General features: G+C 43.4%; 1 protein-coding gene across 1 annotated transcript in view; it reads right to left on the bottom strand.

Annotated features, from left to right (window-relative positions):
• The window catches only part of lrrc1 (leucine rich repeat containing 1), a 137,452-nt gene that overhangs the window by 8,400 nt on the left and 112,153 nt on the right, over nt 1-16,899 (bottom strand). Inside the window, exons 11-12 of the mRNA XM_039737823.1 lie at nt 10,393-10,508; nt 4,961-5,133 (exon numbers count right to left, since the gene is read on the bottom strand). Coding sequence (XP_039593757.1) covers nt 4,961-5,133; nt 10,393-10,508 — 289 coding nt within the window. The remainder of the gene's footprint in view (nt 1-4,960; nt 5,134-10,392; nt 10,509-16,899) is intronic.

Here is a 16,899-nt window from a genome sequence, read left to right as displayed (position 1 = left end):
CCATCCGTCGTTGTTTGAGCCAAAGTGGACTTCATGGGAGACGACCAAGGAGGACACCATTGTTGAAAACAAATCATAAAAAAGCCAGACTGGAATTTGCCAAACTACATGTGGACAAGCCACAAAGATTCTGGGAGAATGTCCTATGGACAGATGAGACAAAATTGAACTTTTTGCCAAGGCACATCAGCTCTATGTTCACAGACGGAAAAATGAAGCATATCAAGAAAAGAACTGTTCTGTGAAACATGGAGGAGGCTCTGTTATGTTCTGGGGCTGCTTTGCTGCATCTGGCACAGGGTGTCTTGAATCTGTGCAGGGTACAATGAAATCTCAAGACTATCAAGGGATTCTAGAGAGAAATGTGCTGGCCAGTGTCAGAAAGCTTGGTCTCAGTCGCAGGTCATGGGTCTTGCAACAGGACAATGACCCAAAACACACAGCTAAAAACACACAAGAATGGCTAAGAGGAAAACATTGGACTATTCTAAAGTGGCCTTCTATGAGCCCTGACCTCAATCCTAGTGAGCATCTTTGGAAAGAGCTGAAACATGCCGTCTGGAAAAGGCACCCTTCAAACCTGAGACAACTGGGGCAGTCTGCTCATGAGGAGTGGGCCAAAATACCTGCTGAGAAGTGCAGACGTCTCATTGACAGTTACAGGAATCGTTTGATTGCAGTGATTGCCTCAAAATATTAAGTTAGGGGTACCATCATTTTTGTCCAGGCCTGTTTCATGAGTTTATTTTTTTAAATAATTCTGTTGAAGCATGGTTGAAAATCAATGTCTGACTTTTATTAGTTAAATTTCATAGAATTTTTATTTATTATTACTTTTGTCAGATTAAAGTTATTTCTGTGACCATTTTGAGTTTTTCTTTCATTGACTGAAGGGTACCAACAATTTTGTCCACGTGTGTAAAACAAACATTTTGACATGGCTTAGGCCCTTTTCAATTTACCAAATTTCAGATATATTGGACAACACAAAAAAAAATTTGCAAATGATGTCCTGTTTGCTTCATCAGGCCGTGATCTTCAACTCTCTCTAGATCGGTTCGCAGCTGGGACGGGAATCAGCACCTTCAAATGCGAGACCATGGTCCTCAGCCGGAAAAGGGTGGCGTGCCCTCTCAGGGTTGGGAGCGAGATCCTGCCCCAAGTGCAGGAGTTCAAGTATCTCGGGGTCTTGTTCACGAGTGAGGGGAGAATGGAGCGCGAAATCGATCAATCAATCAATCAATTAATCGAGATTGATTGAGAGAGAGAGATCGACAGGTGGGACGGTGCGGCGTCCACAGTCAGTCTGTCGTAGTGAAGAAGGAGCCGAGCCGTAAGGCATAGCTCTCAATTTACCAGTCAATCTACGTTCCTACCCTCACCTATGGTCATGAGCGATGGGTAGTGACCGAAAGAACGAGATTGCGAATACAACATCTGAAATGAGTTTCCTCCGCAGGGTGTCTGGGCTTTAAGGTGAGAAGCTCAGTCATCCGGGAGGAGCTCAGAGCAGAGGAGTCAGATGAGGTGGCTCGGTCATCTGATCAGGATGCCTCCTGGACGCCTCCCTGGTGAGGTGTTCGGGGCACGTCTCACCGGGAGGAGGCCCTGGGGAAGACCCAGGACACGCTGGAGGGACTATGTCTCTCGGCTGGCCTGGGAACGCCTTGGGATTCCCCCGGAAGAGTTAGAAGAAGTGGCCGGGGAGAGGGAAGTCTGGGTATCTCTGCTCAAGCTGCTGCCCCCATGACCCGATAAGCGAAAGAGGATGGATGACAACACATTTTTCTAATGTTTTGTTTCCTGAAAATTTTTTGGTGATGTTGTCAGACGGCTTCACACTGAAAACTAATCTTAATTCAGACTGACTATCACATCCAAATTTGGAGAAACAAGACTAACTTTGATTGAATTTAGTGTGTTTAACCGCTTAAGGGTGCCGATGCACTGCATTAACTCAAGTGAGCTAAAAATGCTCTGCTGATGACTTTTGTTTGTATTCAACATCTGGAGCCTCTCGTTGCAATCTTCAACAGGATTCAGCCAGCATTGATGAATTCCACTTCCCCTGATACTATGTTTCCATCATTGCAGTGTCCTGGTGAACTCGTTCACCATGTTCTGCAATGACTGCACATAAACTACCAGGGAAGAAGTTCAAGTGTGAAGGCCAAAGAGTAATCTTTAGTGACACGTTGTACTGCATGGCTTTGTGTATATGTTGTGAATTAGCTGTATACAGTGATCCGTATTGCGATTCAGCTATCACGCTCCCGCTATATCGCGGAAAAATTCAATAAGAACATCCTACCTGTAGTGTACTTTGCAGCCAATTCATAACAAAGCATATGCTTTTCAGCAGTCACTACGGTAGACAAAGAGTTTCGTGCTACGGTACCCAGATGATTTCTTACAAGGCCCGTTATTCGCTGAAAGAGAAGACTCAACCAATCAGAGTGGGATTTTCATTCTCTTGAGTTCTGATTGGCTGCTGCTAACGTGGTGTAATCTCGCAAGAACAGCGAGCGTGGGTCCCCCGACACATCTCAGTTCTCTGCGTATTGCGTACCTTACTTGTGGTCCGATTGTTGTGAGCAAACCGCTTGTGAACTTTTAATTTTATTTTAAGCCCTACGATGGCTCTCAAGCGTCCTGCATCTTCTAAGAAGGAAGTAAAGCAGTACGCGGACATCACTCGCCATTACGGCTTGAATGAATCGACGGGGCGTTACATTATTACTATTATGTTCCTCATATCCTTAGCCTGACATCCACATATCATATGTGTTTACAAAGTGTGTGGGAGGGATATGTTAAGGCTTAGCCTATAAAAAGAGGTTTATTTATATGGTCTTTTCTATATCTCTGATGGGTCTGGAACGTAACTTCAGCAATAGGTGGATGATCACTGTATACCGTATATACATATTTCATGGCACATTTAATTATTCACACTCACATATCATGTGCTTTTATTTACCATATATACTCATGTATAAGTAATCGATCATAAAATCAGACCCCAACTTATATGCCCATTGAAAAATACGACATTTACTTATTTTTTCTTTTTTTCACATCTTCTTGCCTCCATCAATCTCGAACCAGTTTCTCAAACACATCGAATTTTGTTGCAGCAGCACAGTCACCAATTTCTTTCACCACTTCAACGACTTTTAATTTAAAGCCAGCTTCATATTTTCTTTTGATCGAACGCTCCATCGTAGATGAGGGATGCTCTTACGATAAAGAAGTATGAGGGTGCGACATACAAAAAACACAAAACAGTGCAAACGTCGCTCCAGAATAGTTTGGGTATCACCGTGTGTTCACAATACATATAAAAAAAAAGGCTGTGTGCTCCATGGTTTCTCTCTCAGGTGGGGGTTAGCATATCATAATCTCTCGGACCAATAGTATGAGTTTTTCCGCATTCGATTTATACGACCGACATTATAAAATACCGGATTTTATACGCTAAAATCAAGCTCCGACTTATCCACAGGAGAACTTAAACGCCAGTATATACGGTAGTTAGATGTTCTGTACTGTAGTCTCCGAAAAAATTCTTGACATCATCCTTAAACCCCTTTAATGTGATTTCCTCCGGGCTTACTAGCAGATTTTCCAAACGCGTATCACTGAGGACGAATCTGATGTGTGGAGCAACAAAAATGCCTTCAATAATAATCTCCTTAGCGTTAGGTTTACTGCAGGAAAAACAAGGAAAAAACGTTGAAGAAAAAATGTAATTACATAAATACCGAAACGTTACGATAAATATACCATAAGAAAGGCATGTCAAGTATCTACTACTATCAAGTCAAGTTGGGGAGCCTGCACTGGTACAGCACATTGCCGCACACACTACACGATGAAATAACTCGTGATCCCAGTTTGCAACCCCCCAGGCAGACGCACGGTCCAGTCCCACCCTCCGGAAATGACCCTCTATCTGCCGCAGCCAGGTGTTACTTGGGCGACCCCCTTGGCCTGGTCCAGCCATTCGGGTCCCCAACAATGAGGATCTTACGAGTCGGATCACCCTCGGGTAATCGTGCCACATGGCCGTAGTGCCGTAACTGACGCTCCTTCACAATGCAGGTCATTTGACTCATTTGGGACTCCATGAGCAACACAAAGTCAAACCAATGGTGCCCAAAAGCTACCCAAGGATTTTCCAGAGAGACACAGTACTGAAGGAGTCCAGTCTTCGTCTCAGGTCACCGGAAAGCGTCCATGTCTTGCAACCATACGTGTTGCGATACGTTTTGAGACAGTCACCAATGCACAGTTCGATGGGATAGCAGAAGGGAGTTTCTACGCTCACTTTTTTCTTTTTATATTCTTTTCTGTTGTCTACACATGAGGAGGCTGAATGTCAATGCCTGACCTGCATGATCAACACGGATAATTACTTAAATTATTACATACAGGGTGGTCCAGATCTGATTATGCAATTATGAAAAGGCGAACACATCGCACCCGCTGTTCGACTGACAACCGCCCCTCCGCCATTTTGCAATGTAAGGGAGGTGCTACCATCTATCGTCAACAAAAATAATTTTTTGTGAATTCTCTATGTAGAGAAAAGCGACACGAAATGAATTCATTTTGCTTGGCTTTTCTCTACATTCATAATGGCTAACACGGTACAACACCCTAGTACTACTGAATTCTCTATGTAATAAAGTTAATAAGTTATAGCGTAATGAAAATTGCATAATTAGATCTGGACCACCCTATAGTAACAGAAGTTTAGCAACTAAGCATTTCACTACACACTGTGTACTGTATACAGAATGGTACGTGACAAATGAAATGTGATTTGATTTGAGATTGCTATTCACGTGCCATCACAAGGACCTCTATATTAACATATAGCAGGTTACGTTTTGACAAACACACGGACTACATTAAAAGTCACAGCAGCTATACACACATGTATGTCAATGTATACCTTGATTTTCTGGCTCTGAAGACACCTGAGGAAGCAATACACACGTCAACACCTTTTCTCCTGTTTCTGGATCCACGTCTGTTTGAAATGTCAGCAGTGGCTGGGACTGATTCTCCGACAGCCAGAGAGCCTTCAGATTCAGAGCAGTCAGAGAAATGGGTAAATATTTTAACCTGTTAAATTATTAAAAGAAAAAAAAAAGAATTCTAAGTAAAAAGTTTAATTCAAACCCCTCTTTGGCACGATCATTCTGAAAGATTAAGATTTTTGCACACACAGTAATTCTCGTCAGTGCAACAAAGAAAACAAAATGAAGATTTTCAGCAGAACTTGATAGAACTTTAACAACGTTTATACATCTGGTCAAGTAATGTCAGCGAGACGGAGTCATATGAAGTTAGCAAGAGGTTACTTGTGTCGCTGTCTTAACAGGTTTCAAACTTCCAGTTAAACTTTTACATGCTATTAATCCTTAGTTTAAAATTAAGAGTGTAAAGGCACTTGTGATGGATCACACAGACAACATTTGCAATTGGTCAGAAACAGACGGCGATCACATTTTAACACACGTGGAGATGCAAATTCATTTTTTATCCATGTAAAACAATCAAGTCGGTGGAAAAGACAAAAGAGTTGTGTATGGCGATGGCAGCAGTCAGGTAAGCCGCTAATACATCTGTGTCCCTTTAAAAAGTAATAATAATAATTCATTACATTTATATAGCGCTTTTCTCAGTACTCAAAGCGCTATCCACACAGGGAGGAACCCGGGAAGCGAACCCACAATCTTCCACAGTCTCCTTACTGAAAGCAATTGAATAAAATCAATAAAATGCAAAGAAACAAAATTGAAGGGGTGAAGCCGAGTTACCTTCGTCATCATTCAACAAGACTAAATTTCTTTACGGCACTGCAGCACGTCTCATTCTTTTCCCTTCTCCCCATTGGCTCAATTCCGGTCAGCCAGAGTCCATTCAAACTGCAGGTCAGCGGCTGTGCAGTGCTGTTCTGCACATAGAAAGGCTACTTGATGCTGCAGGTGCATTTTAATGCAAGGTGTAACACGTGATCTGGCCAAATTATACATAGATATAATCTACATACGAAAAATACCTTAAAGAGGGTATCTGAGAAGGGTGGTGGTCATTTTAGGCTGTATGTGTTTTCAATATCAATGAGATGAGCCATTCTAGTTAAGGTCCATGGCACTGGAGTTTGATACACTTGCCCTAGAATGATCATAGACCTGACAACTTAGTTGTACCAGACAACCAAAAAAAGGCTTCTCCATTTATGTACAATGATGTGCAATAAACATGTATATTACTGCTTCTGTCTTCTTCATCATTTGAGCTCTGTCCTGCACATCCTCCTCGCCAGTCAGTTCCTTTTCCCTCAGATCTTCTTTTACTTTATCCATCCAGCTCCACTTTGGCTGACCTCGCCCTTTCTTATCCTGGACTTCCATTCTCATCACTCTTTTGCCCATATACTCATTGTCTCTTCTCTCCTGGATGAGACATTAGGACAGCTTTAGCTATTTAGCTACTTCCAATACAACTCGGAGTCCTGCCACGTGCAAAAGTTCGCTGACGACACTGCTATGGTGGGCTGCATCAGGAGTGGGCAGGAGGAGGAGGACTATAGGAAGCTAATCAAGGACTTTGTTAAATGGTGCGACTCAAACCACTTACAACTGAACACCAGCAAGACCAAGGAGCTGGTGGTGGATTTTAGGAGGACCAGGACCCTCATGGACCCCATGATCATCAGAGGTGACTGTGCAGAGGGTGCAGACCTATAAATACCTGGAAGTGCAGCTGGATGATAAACTGGACTGGACTGCCAACACTGATGATCTGTACAAGAGAGGACAGAGCCGACTATACTTCATTAGAAGGCTGGCGTCCTTCACCATCTGCAATAAGATGCTGCAGATGTTTTATCAGACGGTTGTGGCGAGCACTCTTTTCTGCACGGTGGTGTGCTGGGGAGGCAGCGTAAAGAAGAGGGACGCCTCACGTCTGGACAAACTGGTGAGGAAGGCAGGCTCTATTGTAGGTACGGAGCTGGACAGTTTGACATCCATGGCAGAGCGACGGGCGCTGAGCAGACTCCTATCAATCATGGAGAATCCACTGTACAGGATCATCTCCAGACAGAGGAGCAGCTTCAGCGACTGACTGCTGTCTCCGTCCTGCTCCACTGACAGACTGAGGAGACCCCACACTATGCGACTCTTTAATTCCACCCCTTAAACGTTAACATTATATAAAGTTATTGTCTGTTATACCTGCATTGTTATCTCTCTTTAATTTAATATTGTTCTGTATCAGTATCCTGCTGCTGGATTATGGGAATTTCCCCTTGGAATTAATAAAGTATCTATCTATCTATTTGCTAAAAATAATGGGCTTGATGGACTAAGCGGTCTCCTCTTGTTGGTCAAATCTCCGATGTTCTTATGCTCCACATGGTAGGTAGACAGCACTTCAGCTTACTTTCCTGTGCCTTCTTACACATCTTCTCCCACTTGTAACTCCGACGGTCTCATTTCTTATTCTGAACTCCACACATCCATCTCAACCTTCTCATTTCTGATATACCCAGTTAGTTATGCCATCCGGGGGCACTCGTCCTGTGGTCTGTATGTGGATCCCTAATGACAAGCTGTGCCGTAGAGGTTGCCGCCATCCTTCAGAGGAGATATAAAACTGACATTCACTGCAGTCATAAAGTACTTCTGGGCATCTTTTAAATACTGTAAGGTGTACCCCGATGTCCTTTCTAAACTGTTCATCGTGGCCTTGTCCATTCTGGCCCCCAGTAATCCCCTGATCCTTATTGACTTTCACCACCTCATAGCTAATGTGTGGTGAGAGCACAAAATCCCTGCTGTTGCAACATCCAAGCCATGGTGACTTAAGTGGTCTGCCACTGTCTTTGTAAAGCGCTTTGGGTGTGTTAGGAGAGAGCTACATAAATACAATTATTTTGTACAAAATAGATGGCTGATTGGACCAACTTTGTCTGACTAAAATAAACATACAGTAGACCCACAAAGCCGCGGTTCAGAGTTTGCTGCCTCAGTTGTTTACGGATTTTTCCTTAGAACCTAACTAAATAATTGTTATCGGAAAACTGCAAATTTTGTATAGCGTTTTTCGTGGCAATACTGTACTGTAGATGGAACATAAAGCAACCGTAGAGGAAAACGCAGCTTGGGATGGTGAAAGTAGCCAATAGAATTTGAAACTGCAACTCCCAGCAGTCCCTGCAGAGGCTCTGATTGGTCTTCTGCTGAGGGTGCTGGGGCTGTTGGGGTCAAAGGAGGTCAGCACAGCTTTTAAAACGGGGGCCGGTGACCAAAAGGGAGGGTTTTTGTAATTTGTGTTTCAAGTTCCTGCCTGCCTGCCTTCTGTTGGGTTACCTGTACTTATTCGTCTTGTCCTCGATCGTTTCGTGGTTGGGGTCTGGATTGTCTGCCGTCTGCCTAAGTACATGAGGACTGTAAGTGGATTCATGGCCATCCTGCAAAGAAAGGAGCGCTCCTGAACTCATCCACACATCTTCACCATTTCAGCAACTACCAGTAGGGTCCGTCTTTACATTCCCGTTCAAAGTGCGGATCTCTGGACTATCTATTTTCATCATTTTTCATGGACTTTACTGTGTGTATTTTGTTTGTACTTTACGTATTTAATGTATAATCACTGTACGGGGAACAGGGGTGGTATCGTTGTTTTAATTTATTTCATTTGTTTTCCTTACATTCTTTATGGACAGGGTGACAGACGAGATTAGCCAGGAGTCCCCGTGGACTGTGATGTCTGCGGATGACATTGTGATCTGTAGCGAGAGTAGGGAGCAGGTTGAGGAGACCCTGGAGAGGAATGAAGGTCAGTAGGACCACCAAGACAGAATACATGTGTGTGAATGAGCGGAAGTTCAGTGGAATGGTGAAGATGGCGAAGGTGGAGGAATTTAAATACTTGGGATCAACAGTACAGAGTAATGGGGATTGTGGAAGAGAAGAGAAGAAGAGAGTGCAGGCAGGGTGGAGAAGAGTGTCAGGAGTGATTTGTGACAGACGGGTATCAGCAAGAGTGACAGGGAAGGTCTACAGGACGGTAGTGAGACCAGCTATGTTATATGGGCTGGAGACGGTGGCACAGGAGACAGAGCTGGAGGTGGCAGAGTTAAAGACGCTAAGATTTGCGTTGGGTATGACGAGGATGGACAGGATTAGAAATGAGGACATTAGAGGGTCAGCTCAAGTTGAACAGTTGGGAGACAAAGTCAGAGAGGCGAGATGCCGTTGGTTTGGACATGTGCAGAGGAGAGATGAGGGGTATATTGGGAGAAGGATGCTAAGGATAGAGCTGACGGGTAAGAGGAGGAGAGGAAGGTCTAAGAGAAGGTTTATGGATGTGGTGAGAGAGGACATGCAGGTGATGGGTGTGACAGAGCAAGATGACAAGGAGAAAAAGATATGGAAGAAGATGATCTGCTGTGGCGACCCCTAATGGGAGCAGCCGAACGAAGAAGTAGTTTTCATTCCAATCTTTATTTGCTGTCTGATTACTGGTTTGCTTTGTTTCTGCCTCTGTTTGTGAGTCTGTGCGGGTCCGGCCAAGGCTGGGTGCGTCCCTGGAATCTCCACCATAAAAATAAATAAACTGCCGTCTTCTTGACAGTGTGAATCTTAGCGGCACCGGACCGCTACAGCGTTATTCATTTCTCCTTTCAGCTGAGTGACTGCTGCTCTGTGACGCATCTCCAGCTGAGTGTTCTCGTGTTTTCCGTTTTATTCTTCTTAAAGCCCCAAGATGCCGCTGAAACGCCCTGCACCTTCTGCAGGCTTCTGGCAATGAAAACGCGCTTACAAGAATTAAAGTACATATAGCGGCAACATCGGTATTTTCATTTTACTAGCACTGTGGGAAACCCACACAGACACAGGGAGAACATGCAAACTCCAGTTGGCGATCCTAAATTGTGCCTGGTGTGTGCTTGGTGTGTGAGTGTGTGCCCTGCCCAGGGTTTGTTTCCTGCCTTGCGCCCTGTGTTGGCTGGGATTGGCTCCAGCAGACCCCTGTGACCCTGTGGTTAGGATATAGCGGGTTGGGTAATGGATGGCTAGCACTGTGGGAGACATAGCAGAACAGTACTGTACAGTAGGCGGGCTCACCTTTACATTCTTTATTTAGGTAATGTACTAAGCTGAGTTTGAAATGAAATGAAAATTTCTGGGGCATATTTAGGGTTTAAACTATAAAAATAGGCATTATTTTTAAACCGTACCAAAATTTGCAGTTTTTGACAATTTGCAGGTGCTCTAGGAACGTAACCCCCTGTGAATTTTGGGGGTGTACTGTATTGCTATTCCACATAACCAAAGTGAAAGAGAGCGGACAAAAGCGCAGCCTCACCTGTTTCCAGCGACATCAAGGACATGTAATTCTGTGGCTTGTGAAATCTCAGCAGGGATCCAGAACAATCGGTTTTCTCTCACGCAGAAGACATTAAGGCTCGAGCAGCCACCGATCTGAACACAGGCAGTTGAAAAGAAAAAAGCAAGGCATTGTTAGACTTGAAACGTTCACAAAAATACAACAGGAGATTAAAACTATTAGTTACAGACGTCTCTATTCTAAAGTAAAGAGATTAATCAAAGCACACCTGGACCGTTAAACACAGCTTTCTTTATAATGGAATATTCTCAGACCCAATTAATCCAACTTATGCTCAAAGAGAACCATAGCCTATCCAGGTATCATTGGGCACAAAGTGAGAAAAATACCCTGGACAGGGCACCAAGTCTGTTACCGGGGTCTATCACACGCACTTCCACACTCACACAGGGACCGATTTGGAATTGCCAATGAACTTAACAACACACGTCTTTAGTGATGTGCGAGGAAAACCCATGAAGACCAAGAGAAAACTTGAAAAACCACAACTGGGCACGGGAATCAAACCTGGGCTACTAACCATTGTGATACCATGCCACCCAGCTAAGATCTATTTCTAAAGATGGGGATAGTTTCTAATTAATTGCTCTCTCATGTCATTTTTCTGGTGAGGGTCATGGTGGCAGCAGGCCAAACAGGTCAGACCAGACTATCCTGTACCCCAACAACAGATTCCAGTTCTTCATGGGGAAACTGCCAGGCATTCCCAGGCTAGCCAAGATATTCTTCCTCCAGCAAGTCCTGTAGGGTCTCCACCCAGTGCTGGACAGGGGCCTTACGTCATGCCCAAACCACCTCAAGTGGCACCTCTGGATCTGAGGAAGCAGCGAATCTACTCTGAGCCTACCCTGAATCGCGGGGCTTCTCACCCTAACACCTTTATACTACAGTGGAACCTCGGGTCACAAACGCCTCGAAACACGTACAAATCGGGTTACGACCAAAAAGGTTCGCAACGCTTTTGCATCTGTTCACGGCCACACACTCGGGTGACGAACAAGCCAGTTTCCCTTCCGGTTCGTACACGCCGAGGATTTCCGCACGTGTCGAGTCTCTCCCTGTGCAGTACATTCTTCTCGGTCAGACGTGCGTGCATGCAAGGTTAGTTTTCTTGGTTGTTTATAGTTAGTTTTTGCATAAATTAAGGATTTTTCAAATTTTCATTTTTTTTTCCCCCTGTGCTTAAAACTCATAAAAAAAAAAAAAAAAAAAAGTGTTTACAGCGAGCGGTTCGTAAGGCTCATAAGCGTGAATGTTAGTTTTCTCTGTTCAAGGTTTTCTTGGTGTTATTCAATGTTTTTACATTTAGTTTACTGTTACGCTGTGCATTCTAAGGTATACTTAACTATATTTGTGCTTAAAAATCTTTAAAAAAATATATATTTACATACAGCTCGTATGGTCTGGAACAGATTACTTGTATTTACGTGCAATCCTATGGGGGAAATTACTTCGGGTCACGACCAAATCGGGTTGCAACCAAAGTTTTGGAACAAATTACGGTCGTGAACCGAGACTCCACTGTATTAGAAAAATCAAACAAACAAAACCATCTCAAGAACATGGATTACTTGACCTTCATTGTTGGGAGAGAAAGATTCTACTGATGCATTAATATGGAGGAATGAAGAAATAAATGTATTGTGAAATGGGAGAATAAATACCATAAATACTTGTGGATAAGTCGGGACTTTATTTTATCGGATAATTTGTGGTATTTCAGAACGTCGATCATATAAGTCGAATGTGGAAAACTCACGGTATTGGTCCAAGAGATTACGGTATGCTAACGCCCACTTGAGAGAGGAAACTCACGGTATTGGTCCAAGAGATTACGGTATGCTAACGCCCACTTGAGAGAGGAAACTCACGGTATTGGTCCAAGAGATTACGGTATGCTAACGCCCACTTGAGAGAGGAAACTCACGGTATTGGTCCAAGAGATTACGGTATGCTAACGCCCACTTGAGAGAGGAAACTCACGGTATTGGTCCAAGAGATTACGGTATGCTAACGCCCACTTGAGAGAGGAACCACGGAGCACACGGCCTTTTCTTTTTTATGTGGGTGCGGCAATGCGCTGTATCAGCGGGTGCTCCTAACCTCCCACGTGACCACACGGTAATACCCAAACAATTCGGAAGCGACGTTTGCACCGTTTTGTGTTTTTTGTACCTCACACCCTCATACACCATTATCGTAAGAGCATCCCTTACCTACGATGGAGCGTTTGATCAGAAGAAAATACGAAGCTGGGTTTAAATGAAAAGTCGCTGAAGTGGCGAAAGAAATCGACAACTGCGCTGCTGCAACAAAATTTGATGTGTCTGAGAAACTGATGTGAGATTAGAGGAGGCAAGATGATGTTAAACAAAAAAAATGTGTTGTATTTTTGAACGGGCGTACAAGTCGGGGTCTGATTTTATAATCGATTTTTCAAGTTTCAAGACCTGACTTACACGGGAATAAATACGGTATGTTTTTTAACCTTGGTTTAGATTCACTGTGGTGGGCTGGCACCCTGCCCAGGATTGGTTCCTGCCTTGTGCCCTGTGTTGGCTGGGATTGGCCCAGTGTTTGGATTCAGAGGGTTGGAAAATGGATGGATGGGTTTAGATTCAAACACACAATAATATGCAGTATCACCAGTGCGTTATAAAGCTTGAGCAGAGCCTCCTGTGACTTGTACTCCACACTATAAAACCTGACATTTTACGAGGGATGTTAAAAACGTTTCTGCACTTTTATATTTTCGTTGAAAATGATGAAGGCGGGAGGAGTAGAAATTGAGCAGTAAAAAGTTGGTATAACGCTGGGAAAATTGCATCTCAAACAAAGGTGACTATGTAGAAAAGTGACGTCATTTGTTTTTGAAATTCTTAATAAATAGAGTTAAAGGCGCTATATAACCTGACATTCGGTTAGCCTTCTTAATGGCTTCTGAGCACTGTCTGGAAGTTAATAGTGACGAGTACACTACGACTCCCAAATCCTTCTCATAAGTCATACTTTCAATTTTCAGACCTTTCATTGTATATCCAGACCTCACGTGTAATGCTTTACATTTACTGACATTAATGCCCAAGTCTGCATGCTTTCAAAGTCCCACTGTGATGATTCTGTGGATTCTAAATGATCTTCCAATCCACTGAGCTTGGTATCATCTGCAAAACTAACCATCTTGATACTTACTATATAGCCATCCATCCATTATCCAACCCACTATATCCTAAATACAGGGTTACGGGGGTCTGCTGGAGCCAATCCCAGCCAACACAGGGGTCAAGGCAAGAAACAAACCCTGTGCAGAGCGCCAGGCCACCGCAGTACTTTCTATATATTCCTACCCAAATTATTTCTATATACTAAAAATAACTGGAGACCACTCTTAACATTAGCCAACTCTGATAACGTGCCTCACCCCATCAGCCCCTGCTTCCTGTGTCTGAGCCAATTCTGCACTCACCTACAAACACCACCCTGAACCACCACATCTTTGAGTCTGATGCCCACTTTCTCACGTGGCACCTTATGAATTTCTTTCTTTAAGTTAAATATTGTCATGCTCTCCACTTGATCATATCTTTTTGCTGCTTCCTCGCAGAATTCCAGCACGTTAGTAAAACACGACCTCCTCTCGTCTGAACTCAAGCTGACTGTTCAGTAAGACTCCTGGTTCTTGACATGTGTTGCTCAGGTTTTTCCCTAATAATTTCCTCCATTAATTTACCCGTATTTGCGGAGCACTTTTTGCCGCCTTTTGACTTCTGTTGCCTTCCGTTTAACTGACTTGTTTTATTTAGGATTCAATCCTCTAAATTGCTTCATTTTGTTCTTAAATGGCACCCAAACAGAAATCAGATGTGAACTTGTGATTTAATTACAAGGCCCTTTGCTGCTCTCATTCTGTCCCAGCAGGCATTTCCATTTTTTTTTCAGCTTTTCTTTAAAGGACACAATGAAAATATTTAGTGGACCTGAGCAGCTAAACATGACTGACACCGTCATCTTTCTTCATTTTTCAGATATTGTATGATGGACAACTCTTGTGTTGGCTCATTTTGTATCTTATTATTGTTTGGCTGGTAATTAATGGGAAAAAAAAAAAACAATTAATGAGGCGGAGTCTTAAATAACAAGTCAATTATAATTAAGGGAAAAGTTGTTAACTCTTTCAGGGCTGATCTCGACTTTTGTCAAAAGGAGAAGTTGACGATAATCGGTAATCGACTGTAAACTGTGACAAAACCAACCGTTACGTTTTAGTTGGACTCTCGTTGCTAGAATGAAAGTTAGATTCATTGGTTCGACCGAGATTCCCTGCGCTCTCGTGAGCAGCAGGGTGCACACAACGGCAAAAATGGCCCTGACATCTGGCGAGAGATCAAAGCGAATGCGTAAAGCAAAATACCCCGTGGACGGCATCTCGTATGTTATCTCTGAACTGGACTATGACTTGTCGGGCTCAGTTTTTGATACAAGTGATTGAAAACGAATGCGAGGTTCCAGCTTCAGTTGACTGGTCCCCAGCTAGTAGTGGTACTGACAATGTTCGCCAGGGAGGATTGCCACTTAACAATGATAAGAGGTAGAAACCAGATTGTAACGCACTGCGACTGTGACCGATGCTGCTGTCCCAGCCACACAAAGACAACCTGGCAGCAAGCCTGCCGCATATTCTTGGCAAACTGGCAGCCACAGCATACAGCAACAGACGTTTTATGTTGATTTCTGAGTGAAACTGTTGTTTTTTTGGAAAAAATATTCAGCCCTCAAAGAGTTAATTAGCAGCAAAACTGGTTCCTAATTAAGAAAAGGGTTAGAATGAAAACCTGCAGCCATAGTAGCCCTCCTGGATTGAAGTTTGAGACCCCGAGATGCTGACTACTGGCAAGGAATGCACAATATAAACCAGGCTCAGTTTGGACAGCATAGTCTACCGATATGCATTTAACCAATCTGCCATGTAACTGATCGACAACTTTCACGTTAAATCGTTTGACTTCATCGTTTCTCGGTGCTCTCACTGCTTTCATAATCTCGAACCTGCTCTGCATGTGTATCGCGCCAACCTTTGAACCTCTTTACAACGTTTCACTGTGTCTTCTACTCTTTGTCTTTTATTTCCAGCTCCCTGCTTGGACCTGCTAGGTTTTCAATTCCACTTGGTCCAGGCCGATTATTAATTTCCTTATTTACCGAATTTGTACTTAAGATTATTATTGTTCTTTTTTGAACTCTTTTCTTTCCCACGCTTTTGGGCCTGTCTCGATGCGCTGCCCTTTCTTCTTCGCTTAGTCGTTGCCATGTGTGCCATCTAGAACGTATAAAATTATTGTCCAGAAAAGGACTACAACGAAGGAGATGAATAGATTGTATGTCTAAAAATACTGTCCAGAAAAGCTTCTTTGAAGGATGAAACTGAGGACTTTTCCTAAACGACTTAAAATGAGGAAAACGAAAAAATGTATAAGGGCTGAGAAAAGCATTTACCCCAATGAGAGGCGAGAGGAGTGCGGGTGTGGGCCGACCACCGGAAACGGTCGAGTCCAACTTGAAAAAATCTCTTGGCAATAATCTCGTCTGGAGATTTTCTTTTATAATAGAGAGAAATGTTGTAGTGTGGACATACCCTTAGTGAAGTCTACAAAATATACAAACAGCAAGGGTAGGTAAACCTGAACATTTAACAAGCTAACAAACTAAAAATAAATAAATACAGTAATCCCTCGCTATATCGCGGCTTCACTCTATCGCGGATTTTATATGTAAGCATATCTAAATATATAACACAGATCTTTCGCCGCTTCACGGGTTTCTGCAGACAATGAGTCTTTTTACTTCCTGTACATGCTTCCTCAGTTGATTTCATACAAGGGACGCTATTGGCGGATGGCTGAGAAGCTACCCAATCAGAGCATGCAGTTAACTCTTTGAGGGCTGAATATTTTTTCCAAAAAACTCAATTTTCTGAAAAGCATACAAAGCAATGGTTTCACACATAAATCAACATAAAACGTCTGTTGTTATGTACTGTGGCTGCTGTTGGCACATGTTCTGCCTCTCTGGCAGCAGTGGCTGAGCGGGGGCACCTCAATGCACAGTGGGCCGGCTGCCTGGCTGTCTTTGCATAGCAGGTGGGCGGCGATGGCAGTCGCAGTGGGATGCAATATGGTTTGTACCTCTTGTTATCATAAGTGGTGGTCCTCCCAGGTGAACGCTGCTGTAGATGCATCAGCTACACAAACGTGTTCAGCACCACGATCAGCTGGAGATTGCTCAGATGATGCTGGTACTTCACTTTCGTTTTCGATCTCCATCTCCAGATCACTTGCATTAAACTGACAAGTAAGTGTCCTATTCCAACAAAATTACGTAAAATGTTTATGGAGTATTTTGCTTTGCACATTCGTGTTGGTCTCTCGCCAGATGTTAGACGCCATTTTAGAGGTTGTTTGCTCTTCG

This window comes from Polypterus senegalus, chromosome 16, assembly GCF_016835505.1.
Source record: "Polypterus senegalus isolate Bchr_013 chromosome 16, ASM1683550v1, whole genome shotgun sequence".
In the NCBI taxonomy this organism is placed as follows: domain Eukaryota; kingdom Metazoa; phylum Chordata; class Cladistia; order Polypteriformes; family Polypteridae; genus Polypterus; species Polypterus senegalus.
This window is presented reverse-complemented; position numbering and strand designations above follow the sequence as displayed.